This window comes from Anthonomus grandis, chromosome 9 (assembly GCF_022605725.1).
Source record: "Anthonomus grandis grandis chromosome 9, icAntGran1.3, whole genome shotgun sequence".
Lineage (NCBI taxonomy): Eukaryota > Metazoa > Arthropoda > Insecta > Coleoptera > Curculionidae > Anthonomus > Anthonomus grandis.
Genome location: NC_065554.1, coordinates 2,271,953 through 2,294,425, shown reverse-complemented (window position 1 = coordinate 2,294,425; position 22,473 = coordinate 2,271,953). Strand labels below are relative to the sequence as shown.

The following is a 22,473-nucleotide window of genomic DNA, read 5'->3' as shown; positions in this document are numbered from 1 at the left end:
GGGACCATCTGGTACACAGATGGCTCCAGAATGAATAACAGAGCTGGATCAGGGCTTATTGGTGGGATCCCACATACCAGTAGGGCATACTCGCTGGGGGAGCACGCCACTGTCTTCCAGGCCGAAGTATTCGCTGTATTAAAATGCGGACAGAAAAACCTAAGCAGCGGACACCGCAATACAGTTGTATCAATATGCTCGGACAGCAGAGCTGCCATTAAGGCTATCACGGCCACAAAGGTAAGCTTCAAGCTTGTACTAGAGTGCATAAAAGTCCTGAAAAAACTGGTACAGGTTGGATGCAGGGTCCAGCTCGTCTGGATACCTGGCCATGCAGGTAATGAGGAAGCGGACTCTCTCGCCAGACTGCGATCCGCGAATGTGCCGATGGGGCCGGAACCCATAATTGGTATCGCCAAATGCGTTGCGGTCGCGTCAATGAAGGGTCTGCTGGACAAGTGGACCCACCGAAGATGGACTAAGTCTCCTGGTATGAGACAGGCCAAAGCGCACATAGGTGGGCCCTCTGCCTGTCTCACCAAAAATCTACTACGCCTAAAAAAATGCGAAATTCGGCTAGTGACAAGTCTTTTAACCGGTCACTGGCACTTAAGAAGCCATCTCCATACTATCGGTATTGTGGACAACCCGGAATGCCGATGGTGCTGTGAGGAGGATGAAACCGTTGACCATGTAGTCGGGGAGTGCCCAGCACTCACGCGCGCCAGGTTCAAATACTTGGGTAACACTGTCAGTGTACCGAGCGACTTTAAGTCCTTCAGACCAGAGAGCCTTATCGGTTTCTCTAAGGCCGTTGGGCTCTGGTAACCCCCTGTGGGGCATGACGGGTCCATCAGGAGACCTATATGCACAACTGCCTTGGCAGTCCACTGTTTCGTCAATTCAAACTCAATTCAATTCAAGTGACCAGGCTGACTCCACTAGAGGTTATTGACCCGCGGTCGCTATTATATCCTCCCCGGATTACGCAGCAGGGTCTTGCCGAGGCGCCAGACAAGACCCTGCTGGTTTTCAAAGGATGATGGGGCGGCCCTCTACACTGTCTAAGGTAAGGGTGAGCCCTTGTACTATCTAACGGGCGGGAGAAAGTCCCTTAAGACCTTAGTTATTACATCGCTACCGCTCGGTGCGAACCTCAGTATGCGCATTCTACGTTCATTTGAGGGTCACCTTTCCCTGCAGTTCCTCAGGCGGAGGTATCTTTGCAACTATACAGGGTGTTTCAAAAGTCATAGTCCAAACTGAAAGGGGGTGTAGGGGAGCCTATTTGGAATCAAAATAACCCCCTTTGTTTTTATCCGATTTTTGATGGTTTAGAAGTTATAGCTGTTTTTCACTTTTTTGCTATAATTTACTTCTGGCTTAAAAAAATATTTTTTTCTATGTCTGGGGCTTTATTTTTTAAATATATTTTTTTGTTTTTATTCCAACAAATGTCGAGTCTTTAATAAAAGTGTAGTGTAAATTTTATTTCGTTTCGCTGCAGAAAATCTTGTTTAATTTGTGTTTGGATTCTCTAAAATGAATTTAAACAATTTAATGAAGCACTACACAGTACACAAAGACCTACAGGAATTTAAACCAATGTTTAAAAACTTCCTACTATTTCTAGTCTTTCAATAAAAACATTTACCTTATAGTGTTTATTATTTGATCAATGTATGTTAAGAAAATTGCTAATGTGTTAATCGATTTTTTTTCTGTTTTCTGACCTATTATACCATTAAAGTAATAATTAATCTGCATCGAGATGCCGGATCGGTATACCCCACGGGAATATGCTGAAATGCAATTCAATTATGGATTGGGCGGTGGGAACGCTCGCCTTGGTGCAAGAGAGTATCGTGATCGTTATCCGGATCGTGAACGCTTTCCCGATCACAGAGTCTTCATACGAGTACATAACTCATATTTGCGGGGAGAAATACCTGGTGATGTACAACAAATAGGCAGATCGCAGTTGGATGATGAATTGGTGCTTGCTTTGATAGAGGCGGACCCTTCTACAAGTATTCGTAGAATTTCTAGAGCTACTGGATTAGCTATAGCTACGATACATCGCATGTTGCGGAGAAACAACCAGCATCCATACCACGATACCACGTGCAACGTGTTCAAGCCCTCTTACCCCGTGACTACGCGCCTAGAGTAGCATTTTGCAGAGAAATGCTTCGACGCTGTCTGCAAGACCCGGACTTTTTGATGAGTCTTCATTTCAAAGACTTGGTATATTTAATATTCACAATCTTTACTATTGGGCTGTAGAAAACCCGAGAATAATAAGGCAAGATCGCTTGTAGTACCAATTTGGTGTAAATTTGTGGGCAGGAATTCTCGGTGGTAGGCTGATTGGCCCTTTCGAGTTACCGGTCAGATTAAATGGAGAGAGCTACTTGGATTTTTTAGAACAACTTTATGACTTTTTGGAAGATGTGCCTCTGGAATTACGGGCAAGAGGCTGCAACACGACGGAGCGCCAGCGCCTAGTGCATGAATAGTCAGAGACTATCTAAATGGTGCTTACGCAGATCGTTAAATGGCCAGAGGAGGAGTGGTATCGTGGCCGCCGCGCTCACCTGACCTTAATCCTCTTGACTATTTTTTATGGGGATACTTTAAAGAACTTGTATACCAAACGGAAAATAATACTGAAAATCAGCTTCGTGAAAAACTGCGAGATGCAGCAACAAGTTTACAAAACAATGCTCGAGCATTTAGAAACTTATAAAAGAAATTTAAGTTTCTAAGAAGAAGACGATGTCGTTTGTGTATAAGAGCCGGCGGCGGCCATTTTGAACATCTTTTTTAAATAAATGCCAATGAAATATTCGTCGAAGTTTTATTTTAGCTTTTATTTCTTTTACGTTGCATTTTTCTAAAAATTTACTTAACTTATATTAAACAGATAAAGACCTTTAAGTTAAACGTTTCTATTGAAAGGCTATAAGTTGTAAGAATTTTTAAAACATTGGCTTAAATTCTTGCAGTGCCTTTCTGTACTGTGGTGCCTCATTCAAACGGTAAAATTTGTTTTTAAAGAAACCACAAAAAAATTAAACATGATTTTCTGCAGCGATAATACAATTTTTTTTATGATATACTTTTATTAAAAAGACTTGACATTTCTTAAATAAAATACTAAAAAAATATATTTAAAAAATAAATCCCCAGAAATTAAAAAAAAAAATATTTTTTAAGCCAGAAGTAAATTATAACTTCTAAACCATCAACAATCAGATAACAACATAGGGGGTTATTTTAATTCCAAATAGTCTTCCCTACACCCCCTTTCAGTTTGGACCATGACTTTTGAAACACCCTGTACATTTATACTAAGCCCTTTCAAATCCTAGCCTAGGCTTGTCACGTCCGTGCCCCATCAAAAAAATATCGGTATAAATTTTTTTCCCGGACCTGCCCCGTTCCCGGCACGTTGCAGTAAGCATGAACATGCATGTACCTACTCTTCGCTCCGACGAAACATCAAGTACTGATAATCGGTATTAAAATGAACGATGAAATATTGATCGAATGTATACGGAAGTATCCCGTTATCTATGATATGAGTGATGCAAAGTATCTGGATTAAAATTAAAGAGTTCCATATGGAATATTGTAGCTAAGGAAATAAAACAATTTGGTAAGTAAGTACGTAAGTTAATACTTAAGTAATGTCGACTGGTGATGCAAAGTAGATTTTAAATATATTTTTTAAATATTCCATAATGTTTAATGTACCATTTTCCAAACATTTTTCTAATGATGATTGAGACAAAATACCATAATCACTGTTTCTTCGGTAGGATCCAACATCAACATCATAATATAAATCAGATTTAATGTTTTGTAATATGCCTACTTATTGCTATTATCGTTACAGACGTGATGTGCAAGAAAAGGTGGGCAAATATAAGGGACCAGTTAAAAAGAAATTAAAAAACAAAGGAAAACAAAAAGTGGCCAAGATGCCCTTCAGTTTTTGTTACCACATATACTGGAGACAGATACTATCTAACATTGCAAATGAGTATTCTGAATGCGACGAATTAGACTCAGAACAAGTAAAACGTTAAACGTACTGACGACACTAACCAACACTCCACCAGTGCTTCTGCCGATTCACAAGGTGTACTTAATGCACAGGGACTAACAAATTTTATATCTTCTGAAACGAAAAATAACAATATTAGTGCAATTACTTCACAATCCCAGAATGAGTTATCTATAGAAGACTATTGCAAAAATATAAACGTCGCACACCATTACAAGTGCCAAGAAAAGACACCGAGCCTGCTTTCTATGCCTTGATGAAATATATTTTAGAGAATAATAAAGAGAAGTCTCAGAAATGCATCCATCCCATTAATGCCTTTTTTTAATGGCCTAGCATCAACAATAAAACAAATTTCGCTCAAGCAAATACTTTATATACAACTTCACCAGCATCTCAAATCATAACAGTGCCTACACCGCCATTCCCATGGCCGTCGGTCAAGACCTCATCGTAGCTTGAACTTGCCCTGTCATCAACCACAAACGGGTTTCTGGAACCTTAATATTTGTTTTGTATGATGCGGTTTCAGTTTCAGAAGTAATATATTGAAACAGTGTTTGTTCATTCTGATATAAGCAAAAAACTTGCTTTCGTCGTTCAGCAATTCTTTATAAAGGGTTGCAAATTCTCCTTTTGATTGTCTTTTCCGCCAAGCACGGCCCATCGTCTTCTAGCTCTTTGAGCATTTATTGTTCCTTCTTCATCATCAATGGAAATTACAATTGCTGGTATTTCTACTTGCGATAACTTTGGCATTGTGTTCATGTTTAAAAAAAACTCGAATGAGACTGTATTTTAGTATAACGGCCCGGCTCAGACACGGTCCGATAAAATTGGAATCATCCTTTACACCTCATCGTTTATTGCCTTAAAGTTGGGTCCCCTGCCAGTAAATTGCCTCTATCATCGGTTTTTGGGGGTCAATGATTTTATTATTTATTTCCTTCTTTAATATTTTTAATATTTTTATAACAGAATATTCAAAATATTGCTTGGTATTTACTAAAATTAGTTGTTGAGAAAATTGGGACTTTTATATTTGGGATTATTTTTTTATTTTGTCTCTTTAACTTTTTCTTTGAATCTTGAGTGAGGCACTTTTCAAAGCGATAATAAATAAGCTATTTTACTATCGTATAGTCAACTGAGAAATATTTGAAAAATTAACGGCTTCTACGATGTAGTTGTTCACATTGAACCTAACGTCTTGCTTTTATTTTTTTTATCTGTACCCGTTTTTTTGATTTAAAAACAAAAAAATTAAAATAACTTTTTAAATGTTACAAAATTTTTAAAATTCTTGAAACAGATGGCAAATAGTTTGTTAGTTTTGCTCATGATCCGCTGCTTGTGGAACTTAATAAAGCTGTTTTAACAAATAAATGTAGTAAAAAAAATAATTATCAACTTTACAGTTACTCACATCATATTATGGTGACTATATAAATAAAATGTTTTTAAGAACATTGAATGTATATTTTCTGATTCTGAAAAATTATTACATCTGAATTTACAATTTTATTACAGCCTGCTATTCTCACTACCATTTCGTCGTACAAGAGAAGTAATGGTTGGTAAGTGAACCTCGTCGTTTGTGTAAACTACATTGTCAATGCCTGAGAGATCTTTTGCTGGGGTTGGGAGTGGTTCTTTGGGAGTGGTACCGGGCATAAGAAATACTGTTAAAAGAAACAGAAGAGAACCTAAAAAATAATATTTTTGAACATATTTAATTAGCACCATCAAAAGTGTATTTTTTACTTACTAATCAAATAAAAAGCAACATAAAAGATGTATAAACTTTCTCTATAGCCAATAGATTTTGACACTGGTTCTACGGCGATAGGCAGGTTTCCACCAATATTATTCATTACAAATAAAAAAACTCCAACCGTGGTGGATCTTACATGAAGAGGTACTATTTCCACCAATATGGCAAAAAGTATTCCGAACCACATTTCAGCTAAAAAAGTAACATAGAAAATATTGATTCTGTTATGGTTTGATCTTAGGATCAAATTAAAAATGTATTGTAATTTCTTGTGTGATAATATTTAATAAACTCAACCGTCAAATATTTACACTTTCAATTATGTTTCAACGATATAATAATAATAATAATGTCTTTATTAAAATTTACAATTGGTAAATTCTAAATGGCGAAGTTGAAGCTTACTTCCTAGCTTAACCATACAAATCAGCTTGAGGTTAGATATTACAAAGAATGTCAAAATGTATCTTAAATAATTGCATAGTTACAAAATATTAAGTTCTAACTGCCTATATGCACAACCGATTAACATTAAAACGTTTGATAACCACACAGTCTTATGAAATTTACAATAAGTTAAAGAATAGATATTTAACAACACTCTAGGCTAACAGAGATCAGTAATATAACTGCTTATGTTTCGTCTAAATATAGAAGGTGAAATATATTTTAACTCAGGAGGAATTTTATTATATTGCAGATGAATACAGTAACTAAAGCTCCTCTCAAATAAAACAGTTTTATGAAGAGGAAGTGTAATAAAATGCTTATTTCTTAAGTCCAAAACATGAGCGTCATATCTAAACTTAATTTTCTGATAAAGGTAATTAGGACATTTTTTAAAGACAATTTTATTAAAGAGAACAAGACTATATAGCAACCTCCTTTCACTCATATTTAGCCATCTCATCAAGCGTAACTCACTACTCACACCTCTATCAAATTTTCTCATTCCATTAATTAGCCTCACACAACAATTTTGAATGTACTGTATTCTTTTTATATCACTTATCAAAAGGCAGGAGCCATACAAAACATCACAGTAAGTGAAATGGGACAATACAAGACTGTCACATAAAACTTTTTTTAGTTCCTTATTAAGGAGCTGCCTCTGACTATAAAGTAGCTTAAGGTTAATAAAAGCTTTTTTTAATACATTGATCAATGTGCTCAGTGAACCTCAACTTAACATCTAATAAAACTCCAAGATTCCTAGCCACATTACTACAATTTATTAGTTGACCATTCAATTTAATCTGAACAAATTTCTCATATGTGTCTCTGGAATGCACCTACCAAAAAGAAGAACCTTACATTTACTTGGGTTTAAACTCAAACAATGATTTTCCGATGCCTTTGCTAGCATGTTAAGGTCGTAAGATACCGTCTCATTAGCTTCTAAGATTTTGTTAGGAGGAAAAGAGAAATACACCTGTGTATCGTCGGCATTTTGAATATTTGAGACTCTTACACAATTGAGACGTATACAGGGTAAATAATAGAGGACCAAGAATAGACCCTTGTGGTACTCCGCAAGAGAGATCCATAGCCGAGGATTGCTTCCCATTGAGCTTCACTATCTGAGTTTGACCGGTCAAATATTGCCGAACTAGAGAGCGAGCGCTCTCCCCAAAACCTAAGAATTTTAGTATAGCCAGTAATAGTAGGTGATTTAACTTATCAAAGGCCTTGGAGTAATCAAGTAGAGTCAAGATTGTTAACTCATTACAATCAGCTGACTGTATAATATTGTCAGTAACTTTTAGAAGAGCAGTAGAGCAGCTGAAGTCTTTTCGAAACCCGGACTGAATAACCGGCAAGATATCAAATCTGTTTACGTATGTTCGGATTTGGCTTTCCAATACCCTCTCTAAAACTTTTGAGATGACAGGGAGAATGGTAATAGGCCTAAGGTCGGATAATTCAGTTGGAGAAGGGACTTTTGGAATAGGAATAAGGTATGAGGACTTCCAAGAATCGGGAAAAGTTGAAGATTCAATACAACAATTAACAAGATGCACTAGAAATGGAAGAATATATGGACCGCAGTGGAGCAGCATCGACAAGCCTATACCATCTGTCCCAATGGCCTCAGATTTCATTGAGAATAAAGTAGATTTAACTTCTTCAAGCGTTGCTAGCTGAAACTCGAAGTTTCCTACCCCTTAACATTTAGTAGATAATAAGACAACGTTTTTGGATTAGGCGCGTTGGAAGATGCAGCATTTATAAAAAAGATATTTATGATTTCAGGGTCACCCAAGTGGTCAGGAATGGTGTTTTGAGGCTTGCAATGTATGTTCAACTGACGTAGTACCTTCCAGTTATTTTTGGAGTCACCCTTTTGTAAGGTGTTATTGAGATAGCACTTCTTCTCTATTTCAACAGCCGCTGTCACTTGGTTCCGAAGTTAGTGTTCCCAATTTAATTCAGTTTTTTGTCTTTTGTACTTGGACAAGGTCCCATTTCTAAGATAAATAAGATGTTTGATATTATCTGTGATCCAAGGACTCCTTCCTTTAGTAATTCTGGCCATTTTAAATGGCGCATGTATATTAAAAAGATTAAGTATACAATTAAACCTATCAACTTTAGCATTAATATCTTCCATATAAAACATGTTATCTAATCGAAAATTTAATAAATCTTGGTAAAAATTATCATGTATAAAATGTTTAAAATCCCTGTAAGTTAATAGGAAGGGTGGAGGTTTGAAAATCATAAGACGTACTTTACATAAAGCGACAAAATGATCTGATACCTGAACATTTGAATCAACACTACTATTCTGTACAAAATTTAAGTTTGAGCATATAATCAAATCTAAGAGGGAGCCGTTTCCAGCTAAGCCAGGCCGAGTGAACTCATTGATAATTTGACTTAAGCTGTATACCTGAAGTAGAGAAAGAAACCTTTGCGTATGGATAGATTCCAAGTTATTTACGTTTATATTAAAATCGCCAAGACAGAGGAGATTGTCACACGATAAAAGATATCTACAAATGTTAGTTTCAAACTCAGTCATAAAATCATTTATATTAGTAAGACCCGGGGGCCTATAGAAAACACCTATGGTGCTTAGAACACCCTTAGTTTTAAACTGTATCCATATTTGCTCAGAAAAATTGCAGTCAAAATCATTTAAAATAGAATATTTTATGGTATCTCTCACATAGACTACAATTCCGCCTCCTCTACCTATGGTACGGTCGCGCCTAACCCAGCGAAAACCTTCAATTTGTAACATCTCATCATCAATAAAGCCTGAGAGCCAAGATTCTGTGACGGCAAAAATATCATTCTGATCTAATTAAATTTTTCACATTCATAATATAAATATATTTTGATTACACCTATTATACTAAATGTCAAATTGTTGCTTTGTAAGATAAATTTAATGATTTCTACTTGATTCTATTTTAAGGGAGGATGGTTTCGTTTATAGTTTTTACTTTTTTTCTTTTGTTTTGAGTTTCTGTATTGTTTCCTTTGAATTTATTCTAGACTCTTTATGCAAAACTTTTTCTTCTTTTTGGATATGGAGATTCTTTATTTATCTGGCTTAACTGGTAATTAAGGTGAAACTGGGCTCTTTTGGACTTTTACCAGTTCGTCGGCTGCTTTAATTTTGATAGTTCTTTAGACCATCTGATTCTTACCCCTGTAGTCACTGGAATCTCTTATGAGAGGACTGACGACTAATTTATTACATTACGCTCTATAGCAGCTTAGTGTCGTAGATTAATAATAATAAGTCAATAAACATCTGTTCCTTTATCATGCTCTATTCCTTAACATATTGTCTATAACTTAAATTTGGTTAAGCAGGTAAAATGGTTAAATTTTTAATTTAAATTTTTGTTGGGCACAAGAACGAGCTTCCTGCTCTTTAGGATTCTTAATCACAACCCTTAGTTCTATTCGGATATTTACATGTTTGTCTATTAATGGCCATCAGTGATAAAGTAAAATTGCATCAGGTATTTGAATTCTACTTAAGTAGTAATTTGAATGGTAAGTAAAGTTTATTGTGACTGTCACTATTGTTATACTTGACAAAATTTTATTGCTGTACACATTTATCAACTTACCGAAGAAATACGAGACTCCCAAAGTAATCATTGCTCCAACAGGTTCACAATATACACTACCAAATGCAAATGGTGTTGCTAGTATTTGGCTCACAGCCAAAATAATTACTCTGGATCGAATTCCCATTTTAGCTACAAATTTGTCGGACACTATACCTCCAACTACAACTCCGATACTTCCTATAATAATGGTTACTGCGAATAACCACCAACCTTAAATATTAAATTAAAGTAAATAATTATTAATGATTTTAGTTCAATTTAAAACATGTGTAGTTTACCTAAATCATAATCAGGAAAATAGATTTGATAATACAAGTCGCAGTTATATGCGAAACACATTCCACCACAGTGCCTGATAGACGCTGCAAGGCATAACATTATAATTCTGGGTTCAGCCATTACAGTCCTGACAGTGTACAAATAATATTTAAATAAACTATGCAGTTCTAGTATAATGTTGACTTACCAAATGGTAATTTTCTTAGCGTCTGTATTATCCCCAGCCGCATCTTCACCAATCGATTGCCTTTCTGGTTCTTTTAGGGTAAACATGGTTAGAAACCCAAATATAAGAGCAACAATACCTGCACCATAGTAGCATACTCGCCATCCTAAACCCCATGCATTTACTGGAGGGACATATCTTCCAACAGGAAAGGCAATTCCTTTAAAATAATAAAAATATAAGTCAAACTTAATATAATAGAATTTAATGTTATATTCCGATACAAAACTTGTTATAATGAATGAAAGAATTAACATGCATGATTAAATAAACATTGAAAATTCTTACCGTATCCCCCGTATATTCCCCAGTTAAATATTGACATAACCAAAGCTCGTTTTTTTTCTGGAAATATGTCTGAAAGAATGCCTGTACTCAGTGGGTTACAAGCAGACTCCCCAGCTGCCATAATCATTCTCAAAACCACTAAGTGCCAGTACTCTGTCACTGCACCGCTTATTATAATAGCTATTGAAAATATCACTGTGCATATGCCCAACATTTTTACCCTAAACGAGAAGAATACTTATCAAAATCACGTCATTCAGTTTAGTTATTGCAAACCTATTAAATTTGTCTGCTAGATATCCCATGAAGACCCCAACAATTGTAAATACAGCAATGAAGCTAGGCCCTGCCAAAATTTGGTAGTCCAACCCTAGTCCGTTGTATGTCCATTCGCAATAAGGCTCACCTTCCATAACCAGGGATTGACAGGTGTCTGAGTCATTGGCATCTGAACAAACTACTGGTAGTTCGCTTAGATAGTAGTCTGTGCTATTTAGTTGGCATGCAATGTCACCTGATAAGAAAAATAAAATTATATTTTGCGAGACTTCTGCAAGGGGGCTAGTTAAAGTTTAAATATTGACACGAGTTTTAAATCGAATAGTAGTTATTATGTTTAGGGTGTATGTGTAATAAATCAGTATGTAAAAAACAACAAAAACACTACATTAGTCAATCAATGAATCAATCAATGCTTTATTGTCAAGAAATTGTTAGAATTTGTAGACAAAGCTGTAAAACAAAAAAGACACAAAAATACATACAAAACATAATTAAAGAAAATAAAAACAAAACAAAATTTAAAAAAATAAATAAATAGAATAGAATATCTACAATATATACAGATTAATACAATTTCAAAATTGTAAGTAGTCAAAAATATTATTATAAAATATACAATTTAATGTATACAATGTCAAAAAAAAATCATTAAAAAATCTCTCTGTTAGAAAAAAATGTAAAAAATGTTTAAAAAAGTAAAAAATTATAAAAAATCCTAAAATAGTTACACAAAGCAGTATACCTAAACATGTACGGATAGTAAAAATACATAATCAGCTAGTGCGAAATTTCAAATCAATGATTACAAAAAAAAATCGTTGTGCTGTGTAAAAAGCTCTCTCTAGTAAGAATGCTTTTAATTCTTTACGAAATGCAAAAAAAGATGTGATGGATTTAATTTCCAATGGCAGATGATGTGCATTTTGTTTGCATTGTATAATATGGAACTTTTGACCAACTCTGAATGTGGGGTAGGCAGGTATAGATCATGTTCCGTGTATCTAAGTAGATAACTATGGGAAGGCCTATCAGATGCTGAACCGTGTTTGCGTATTAGACAAACGGACTCAAATATGAATAAAGATGAAAAAGTTAATATTTGAAATTTTTTGAAGAAATGCTGGCAATGACTTCTGTATTTAAGTCTCAGTGTATAACGTAAAGCTCTCTTTTGTAGTCTAAAAATATGGTCAAATTGAGTTGCACTACATGTACCCCAGAACGGAAGGGCGTATCGAAGGTGCGATTCAAAAAGGGTAAAATAAACTTTTCTAGAAGTAGACAGGCTAAGCTCCTTAGAAATTGATCTTAACGCAAAATAAGCGGAACTTAATTTTCTTGATAAAGAGTCAATATGTGTGTCCCATTTTAAGGAGTTGTCAACAGTTAGCCCTAAAAACTTTACAGAATCAACTTCGTCAATTGTTGCGTTACCAAATACAAAAAATTGCAGGTATTTTTATAGGACAACATTTTTGTTTTGGAAATGTTGAGACAAAGGAGATTAGAGCCGCACCATGATTTGATAGTAGTTAAATCACTTGATACGGTTCTATGAAGTATAGAAATATCCGGATTACTCCAGGTAAAACTAGTATCATCAGCAAATAGACAGACTTTACCGTTAATATTAAGATTAGCAATGTCATTGATGAAGATAAGAAAGAAAATAGGGCCAAGTACGGAACCTTGAAGCACTCCAATTTGTATTGGCTTGCAAGAAGACATAGTCGAATCAATTCTCACTTCTGTTACTGAGATTCGACTTAAACCATTCAAAAGGCGCTCCTCTGAACCCGTAATATTGCAACTTTTTTAATAAGATGTCATGATTAACACAATCAAAGGCTTTAGAAAAATCACAGAAAATTGTTGGTGTTGGGTGTTCGTTGTTTAAGCTAGAGTATACATTATTAAAAAGAGAAAACATAGCATCATTTGTGCATTTGTTATTTAAAAATCCAAATTGATGGGAAGTAAGTATTTTATATTTTAGCAAAAATGATTAAAGTCTTTTTTTAACCAATCTTTCAATAATTTTTGAAAGTGTGGAAAGAAGAGCGATAGGGCGATAGTTTGAAGACTGATCTTTGTCTCCTCCTTTATGTAGTGGAATTATTATCGCCAACTTAAGGCAGTTAGGAAAAACACCTTTTTGAAAAGACTGATTAATTAGAGTAATAAAATGACACAATGTACATTCGGGCAGATTTGAAAACATTTTGAGAGTAAGTCCATCAATTCCAGAAGAGCCTTTGTTTTTGATTTCCCTAATTGAACTACAAAGCTCTGGTAACACTACGGGCGTAAAGAAGAAACTGTGAAAATTCTCATTTGCAATGGGAAGATATGAAAGTGGATCCTAGGAAGGAGTTATGGTACTCATTAAATTATTTGCCACATTTACAAAATAATCATTAAGGTTCTCAGATGAAGTGGAGATAGTATTCGACAAAGAAGGCTTATTTCTCAAAGCATTAACAATCGACCATGTTTCCTTAGCCACATTTTTAGATTTAGCCAGTCTCCTATTATAGTAAATATCCTTGGCGGCTTTTAAAGTTCTCGGCTTTTAAAGGGGTGGGACGTAAACTGGACCCCAGTCAACTGGAATATTAGGGAAAAATTAAATAATAGCGAACTGAAATAAAGCGGACTTGTAAAAGCGGCTTAGTAACACATTACTTGAGGAAGCTAAATTTCTGGAAAATTGTGCAAAGATGTAAGAAAATTCCACCAACCTAAAAGCTAAGTTGCTGGAAACTGGGAAGAAAAGCGAGGTTGGGGTAAAGCTAGTTGGAAGAAAAGATTTTGGAAAACTGTGCTAATTTGAAATAGGAATTAAAAGAGACAATTTTAAACAAAATCTTTTTCACATAATCAAAAGCGGATAATTTTTTTTGATAGAGGACAGGATCGAGTAAGTTTAAATTAGCATAGCAGCACTGGACATCGACACTTTCGATGAGCTGCCCTGCAGACTTCCAATGCGGAATCTGTTGGGCTGATGCGTCTTAAAAACCCCCTAAGTTGAGTTTTTTTTTGCAGCTCAAGCATGTTTAGACGGACTTTATTACTAGAAGATATACATACTAAACTAGTAGATGCACTAACACGGGCTCTTGAATTCGAAGCTGCCAAGAATTCAAACAAAGCAAGGCTCTTTTTGGGAAGTGATCCTAGGAGAGGAGAACTTTAAGGAATCAATCAAATGGATCAGTAAGGAGGTAAACGGAGAACAGACGCCAGGACATAAAGTGGTAGTTCCAGAAATGTGACATAGGAAAACAGTATTGAAAAGGCTTTGATCGATAGTGTTTTGCAAAGGGCCGATGTTCTACCTGTATTCAGCAAGCCTCAGTAAATACCTTTCACATCTCCTCGCTGCAGCATCATACTATCAGTGTCTTCGATGCGTGTGTGGATGGAACCTTCCACACTATGCTGCTGGAACTGTCTAAAACACTCTGGTAGGTTCCTGTGGCATAAAAAACATAATGCTCCAAAAAATGTTATTTGACTTCGAATTGCCACAGGGTTATTTCCTTATGCGATGTGAGGCAAAATACAATTTAATAAAGATTATACCATTTCGTTGTTGATTCTAAATAGCTCCTTTCAGCAGACCAAAGTCGCAAATATTAGGAGAAAAATAAAATATAATATAAAAATAGGCACTGCATATAATAAACAACAAAGGTTCCCTCTCTATACAATCAAAAACGAAATTAATAATAACTGTTTTCTTAATAAGGTTCGTACCTAAAGTCCGCAAGAGACTAAATTAATTAACGTAGCCAATAATAATAAAAAGTTTAATTTGTTTTCAAGGAAAACAGGTAGAAACTAAAAATATAAACGCAACTCAAAACATCTATCCATGTAAACATGAAGATAAATAAAAATAAATTCCAATTTTTTGATATTGATATGATAGTGAAATTACAAAAATAAAAGTGACATTTTCCTAGAAATCACGAAATTCCTAGTCGAATATCCGAACGGCTGTCGATTGTGACTATTAAGAGCTAGGGGTTAAGATCCACTTAGCATGGAGTCCCACTGCAGGCCCGACTATGTTGCCACCTGCTATTTACAAGCATATTCTTTGACAGGTGATCAAAATAAATTATGTCTGGTGGCGATCGTACAGTTACATTTTATTGAACTTTAGAGGTATCTGGCGACGGCTTATTAACTGCCCGGCTCTGTACATTGACATGATTTTGACTATTAATCCGAAAAAAAGACACTTTATGCTTTGACCAAGTTTGAATGTCAAATACGAATTTTATTACCTATCACCTGCCGAAGTCACAATTAAGTCTTACTGTAATCCATCGTTCCTAAAAACTTTTACCTTTATACTGTGACATACGTCTGAAGCTAACGACTTCCTTTATAAAGAAAAACAACATTTTTATAATGTCGGAACAACATTAGAAAGAAAAACGTCGACTTTAAAAATCCTTCAGTTATTCAAAATTCGTTGAAAAAGAAGCCTGATAAATGTTTTAGGGAATATATAAAGTGTGTCCAAGAATTCTAGAGAAATGCCTTTTACAGGTAAACGAATTACCTGGTTGAAAAAGAGTGCGCCAAGAAGACTAGCAGCTGTCAACTTTATTATTTTGAATAGAAAACCCCGCATTTATTAATGCATTTTTGGATTCTATAATAAATTCTAAACACATTTCATGTATAACACCTATATCAATCTTGGACCGTTTTCGCAATATCAACAATTGCAAACCAAAAGTTTTAAAAACTTTACCAGGCTTTAAAATCTAAATTCTTTAGCTCTCGTACTTTTTTGTATCACAGGTGGGACACTTTGATTTTGACTAATAGATTTGTCGTCTTTGCTAAGTTCAATATTATCCGAAATGGCTCAATTAATTGAAAGAGAAAGAATTACATTAATAAGGTTAAGGGCTTATGGAAGTTGTGTTGGACTATACATAGAGGTCGATAATTTATTTAATAATTTATTGCCAAATCGAAATCCAATTACTTTATCAACTGCTCAGAAAATAGTAAAGAGGTTTGACGAAAAAAAAGGTTTGGAATTTTTACAATGTTTCGTTCAAAATCTCCACAGTTCGTTGTCAAAAACCGCTCAAGAAATTGGCATGCCAAACTATCGGTTGAAGTAATTTTAAAACAAAATAAATTCCGTCCTTATAAAGTTCGCTTAGTGCACGAACTTTTGGAAGATGATTTTGACAGAAGGTTCGAATTTTGTGAATCATAGCAAAACTAGACCAAGAGCAGAACTTATGAAATAACATTATTTCGGGGAAACTTACGTTTATGCTTCATCTGTCATTATAAACCGCCAAAATTGCAGGTACTGGAATGATGAAAATCCACATTGGATGCGGCAAGTGCATACCCAGTATCCCGAAAAAATTATTGTGTGGGCTGCTATATTTGGAATCGACATAATTGGCCCGTACTTTATTAAGGGAAACCTGACTTCTGTAAATTATTTAGGAATGCTTTGAAACCGCATTTAATGTTCGTTCCTAAATTTAGACGTTTCGCCGGTCCAAATTACAAACATGTATGGTTTCAACAAGATGGAGCTTCTTCGCCCTATAGTCCAGATGTGCGTGATTATTTAAATTTCATTTTTCCAAACAAAAGGATAGGAAGGGAGGTACCATAGAATGGCCAGCAAGGAATCCCAGACCTCTTCCCTTTAGACTATCTTTTCGGGGACATTTCAAAAATAGAGTATTTGTCAGTAAACCTGAAAATATAGAGGACCTAAAATAACGCATAAAAACATGATTCGAAACGTTCCGCATTATTTCAACCTTGCGTATTGTCAGAAAGTGCAAAAAAAGCATTTTGAACATTTTATTAATCCCACTTTTATTTAATTAAGTGGTTTTGCTTTGTATCAAAGTTTTAATTCCAATACCTTTATTAAAAAAGGGCATTATTTACTTGATATTTTGAAACAAGAAATTTTTTTTTTTTTTTAATTTAAGCTTCAGTTAAATCTAAAGTTATTGTTAAACGATGAAAAACTAATATAGAGAAGTACGACCCGTATTTCTCCAAATTAAATCATTTATATTTTACAGACAGATTACAGATACATTCATAGATAAAGTTTTTAATAATTTTAATTAATAATTTTAATGATTGTTGATACTTCGAAATCAGTTCAAGAGTAGTATAGGGTGTTATACATGAAATGTGTTTAGAATCTGTCATAGAATCCAACAATGCATTAATAAATGGAGTATTCTATTCAAAATAATACTAGGTAATTCGTTGACCTGTAAAAAGTATTTTTCCAGACTCTTTGGACACACTGTATAAGTTTCATAATATGTGTATTTAAACAGACTGTCAAATTGAACTTTCTACATTTTTTATTGCCAATTCATGCTATTATCTGCTTATGATAATAATAATTATAAGTTACAAAAAAAATATATACTTTTACATCTTTTGTTATTTAAAACTTTTACCATAAACTCTCATTTAAAGGGTAGGTGGGAACAGGGAAAGGCTATTGATGTGTATTTATAATTTTGATTTAGTGAGGATAAAAGAAGGATCTGTTTTTGCGTATAGTTCCTATGTGTAATAATGCAGTTTAACTATGTATATACTCCTTAAATCAGGAAATAAATTTTATGGTTAAAATTTATCAATTGTTTTCTGACGAGTATACAATATATATTTTTTTTAAATCAATTAAAAATTAAACAATTGTTAGTTAACCGTTTAAAATAGTGTGTATTCAAGGACAACTAGGTGTATTATTCTGATCGGTTTGACCAATATCTTATTGCATCATATTATTTCTAAATTAATTAAAAAATAGTTTTGTGGGTGATTTAGTTTATTGATTTTTTTTCCTTACTTCAAATTGTTTCATATTTCACTGATATTGATAATTTGATGATTAATATAATTACTTACATTTCGTATCGCGGTGCTCGATTGCGGCTAAATTTTGAAAGGGAAAAAATCTTTAATAAGAGTAATTTTAATTGAGTTAGAGAGGCTACTTTTAGAAATTAGTTTGATTGATACAGGTGAAAAGCGTGGTACATAATTTAATATTTTTTTAATAGAACCACCTATGTTTTTTCCGAAATGGGAGTCTCCCTCTTTAACCCTAAAACTGTTTTGCCCTAAAATGCGACGTTGCCTAGTTAACAATTTAAAGAAATTTTCACCAAAATTATAAAAAATTAATATTTTCAAATTAATTTTGCACAATTTTTCTAAATGGTAAATCCGGTATCTAGTTACGCGTTTTAATATTGCACTCTTTTGGGTTTATATTCTTCTAAATTTAGAAATGAAACCAATACAGAACCAAATATATCGACACTCAATACATTTTAAAGAAAAATTAGACAAAAAAAAAACTTAGTAATATAAATTGGCAAAATATTGTACATTGTAAGGACCCTAATATTTATGCTGCTGAGTTAATCACTAAACTTCAGGAAAGCATTAGATCTTGTTAAATAAACATTAGAATTAAATCTAGTATTAGGTGTTTAAAACCCTTGATTATCCAGGGTTTTAAACACCTAAATCATGGGACTTGTTACTTCTATAAGACAACGGAACATATTAAAGAAAGATGTGGCTCTAAAGCCCCAAGTTCTTGCTCTTGTCAATAAATATAAAGAATACAGAAATAAGCTGTCAAAACTAATAAATATAACCCAGATCCAATATTACAAATCTTCTCTTATCGAGGGTAGAAAAAACCCTAAAAAAATGTGGCACACTATAAAAGAAATTGCCAACGGTAATTCGTCAAAACAAGTATAAAGACTATAATAAACGATAAAGGCTAAGAAATTTCTGATCCTCTCATAATGGCTGACGAATTTAACAAATCTTTTTGCACGATAGGTGAAAAATTGGCTAGTAAAATAGAAGTTCCAAAAATAAAATAACCGACCCTATTCGAAGCCAAACTATGTTTTTTAAGTCTATTACAAATCATGAACTAATAATGACTAGTCACTAAAAAATGCCCAGTTGATTGGTGATGATGGAGTGTCGGCTGATATTCTAAAGAATTATCAAATTTTTTTATTGGAACCTCTAAAGCATGCTACTGGCATTTTTCCAACTATTTTTAAGACATTAACTATAACACTTAACTATACATAAAAGTGGGGATAAAAACGAAAAAAACATATTACAGACCGATTGTCGTTACTAGTAATATTAATAAAATTCTTGAAAAGTGTATAAAATTGAGACTAAGTGATTTCTTAAAAAATCAACAATTACTTTCCAAATTTCAGTATGATTTCAGAGAGGGACGCAAGAGTGAGGAGGCAATTGCAGAGGTCACATACTTCGTAGTCGACAGTTTTAATAAACGACTTAAGCCATAAGCAGTTTTCCTAGACCTGTCAAAAGCATTCGACACGGTAGAACACCTCACTCTCTTAATGAAACTTGACAATATTGGTATAAGAGGGGTCTCGCTGGATTTATTTAAGTCTTACTTAACCAAAAGAATACAAGTTATAGAAATTGGAAAAAGTACAAGTCAACCTCTGTATGTCTACCCACAAGGCACAGTGCTCGGCCCCATTCTCTTTTTAATCTACGTGAATTCTTTAACCGATGGTAAGACTATATGTTTTGCTGATGATACTGTCCTTCTAATTCGGGACCAGACATGGATCGATGCTTTTGATAGGTGTGAGACTGCCATGGCCACAAGTAAACACTGGTTGGACTCGAACTTCTTAACTCTTAATGTCGAAAAAACACATTTTCTTACCTTTGCAATGTCCTCCAGAACTTTGCTAAATACAGAGGGACTTATCCTTCACGACTGTGATTGTAAGAGAGATCTTCATGCAATTGCTCACAAGAAATCCTTAGAAAAAATAACTCTAAATATCTAGGCGTACTTTTCGACCAGTGCATGAGATGGTAAAACCACATAACCTTTTTAAATAGTAAATTAAGAAAGAAACTTGGTATACATATATTTTTGAGATTAGTCAAGTTGTTTCTTATTCGTTGTTGAAAATAGTTTATCAAGCACTGGTTGATTCAGTTTCAACATATGGAATTACAGCCTAGGGCGCCTCATGTAAGAGTGTATTGGGACCTTTATTTATAACACAAAATATATTCTTAAAGTTATTCTATTTAAAAATAAATTGCATCCAACAGTATTACTATTTAGAGAGGCGAACCTGTTAAATATAAGATAATTGTATATTAAGAATGTTGTTAGATTTGGTTTTAGAAATATAAGTTTTACCAGAGTTATATATCACCATACTATCGGAATAAGATCGCTTAAAAATGCCAAGTATAAAAATATTCCAACCATATTATTTGCATCTACTCAAAGACATATTTCTTTTATATTACCTAAAGTAGTAAACATACAAAAAATGCACAAAATTATCACAAAATAAAAAATAAAATAGGTCTTTAGTTAATTAATAATTTCGAATATATTTGCAAAACAGTAACATGTCTTAATAGTATATCAATGTAAAATTATTAGGTAATCATTTTGGTTGTTGGTCACGTAGCATAGGGTTAACTTTGCAAATTTTGTCACTGAAACTAACATTTTTTAAAAAATAAGTGCGATAATTTCTAGGCCAGAATTTTTAATTCAAGGTGCACACACAGACTTTGGTCCATTGTGCTCCAGAACTGTACTATAAGTTGTTAATTGATTTGTACTTTTTGGGAAATAAATAATTTTTTAATTTGATTTTATCTTCAATTAGATACCAGCAAGTTTGCGTTTATCTCTAACTGTTTTCTCTCTTTGAAATTTTGGCCAAAAATTTAGCATTTATTCTTCATTTTTAACGTGGATAATAGTTTTTTTATATACGACAAATCTGAAAAATATACTTTTTAAATTTTTGTCATAGAGCGCGCGCGCCGCCAGCTAAGACTCACTAGACGTAATTTTTTTAAAATTGTCATAATTTAATTTTTTATTTCAAATACGCATTGTGCAAACCGTTTTGCTTAAAAAAGGTACACTTTAAAATTCTCGCTACGATTCACTCTTTTCGAGATATTTAATATTTTCAATACGCTCAAGACAAAATTTTATTTTCCTACTTCAGGTTAGAATATCTGTTAAGTCCCTATGCCTGACAAGATGAGTTTTTATAAATGTTATTGTCATTGTCAGGATTTGTGTTCTTATCAGTTACTTTAATGAGTGGTTATATTACCTTTTATTGTTTATATTAGTTATAGTTATTTATTGTTATTTGTTGGGTATGAGGCAGAAGTCGAAGTAAAAGAATTTTAAAACGTATTAAGACAAATGAAGGTCTTGTCGATCATTTGCTGGCAAATATTTATAATTTTTATTTAAAATTTTTCTTTTGTGTGTTAGTATTTATTCGAAGTGTAATAAAGCCATTTAAATAGTTTATGATTGTCATTGATAAACTATTCAACTAAAACTAACTATTAAACTATTTAATACTAACAAAGTTGCGGTTAGCTACTTAGTAGTGCCCTCTATGACATAATGTTAAAAAATGTTAATTTTAAAGTTTGCAACATAAAAAAACAATTGTTCAAATTTTGTTAAAAACTAAGCATAAATGCTTAAGTAATGGCCAAAATTCCGAAAACTTACATTAAGTTTGTCACCCTATATCTTAGTTGTCTCTGACTTTCGGACTAGGAAAATTTAATTTATCCTCATTCTTTTTGTAAATGGAATCGGCTGTTATTATATTATTACTGAATTATTAACCGTTATTTATGGGAGAAATCAAAATAATATTAATATACAGACCCTCAACATGAGAATCTCTGAATCTTTAAGGGATACTAAGATGGTTAAATTAAGGTAAAATTAAGAATTTTTAAGCTTAATAATAAGCTGTTTAAAAAATGTTTGTTGGGCTTATTTCTAATCTGATTTTAAAATAATTTGCATTTTCCTTTTTTCTTACGGGCGCCATATCGGATTTTTGTATTTTTGAGATTTTTGCAAAATTTCCTTTTTAGTGATGTATTTTAAGTAATATTTTTTATTTTAAAAGACATATATTTTTGGAAAAAAAAAACTAAATTTGCCGGTAAAATAAAATAGCCTGTGCATAAACTGACAAGACAATATTTAAACTGCCAATAAATGTTACAGAAATACTAGCAATGCAATGCCGTAGTAGTACACACACATTACTTCAGGGTTACATACTTTTTATTTTCGAAGCACCTCTAAATATTTTAAAAGGACCTAAATTAATCTATTTACTCAAAAAAAAACTAGGAAAACAATATTAATAATTTTATTTTATATTGGATTTAATACACGTTGGTAAAACAATAAATTTAACAAAAAAAAAACATTTATCTAAAAACAAAATTATATTAAGTGCTCAAATTGTTGTCCCTGTGTGCCAAGACACAATTGCACTCTCTTACGAATATTAGGCATTGTGCG

General features: G+C 33.5%; 1 protein-coding gene across 2 annotated transcripts in view; it reads right to left on the bottom strand.

Moving 5' to 3' along the window:
- Window positions 1-5,529: 5,529 nt before the first annotated feature.
- The window catches only part of LOC126740287 (cis,cis-muconate transport protein), a 41,055-nt gene continuing 24,111 nt past the window's right edge, over window positions 5,530-22,473 (bottom strand). For both annotated transcript variants that reach the window (XM_050446246.1, XM_050446245.1), the window contains exons 3-9: window positions 11,010-11,247; window positions 10,734-10,954; window positions 10,407-10,605; window positions 10,219-10,346; window positions 9,938-10,150; window positions 5,841-6,038; window positions 5,530-5,778 (exon numbers count right to left, since the gene is read on the bottom strand). In XM_050446246.1, the coding sequence (XP_050302203.1) occupies window positions 5,597-5,778; window positions 5,841-6,038; window positions 9,938-10,150; window positions 10,219-10,346; window positions 10,407-10,605; window positions 10,734-10,954; window positions 11,010-11,247 (1,379 nt within the window). In that variant the 3' untranslated portion in view covers window positions 5,530-5,596. The remainder of the gene's footprint in view (window positions 5,779-5,840; window positions 6,039-9,937; window positions 10,151-10,218; window positions 10,347-10,406; window positions 10,606-10,733; window positions 10,955-11,009; window positions 11,248-22,473) is intronic.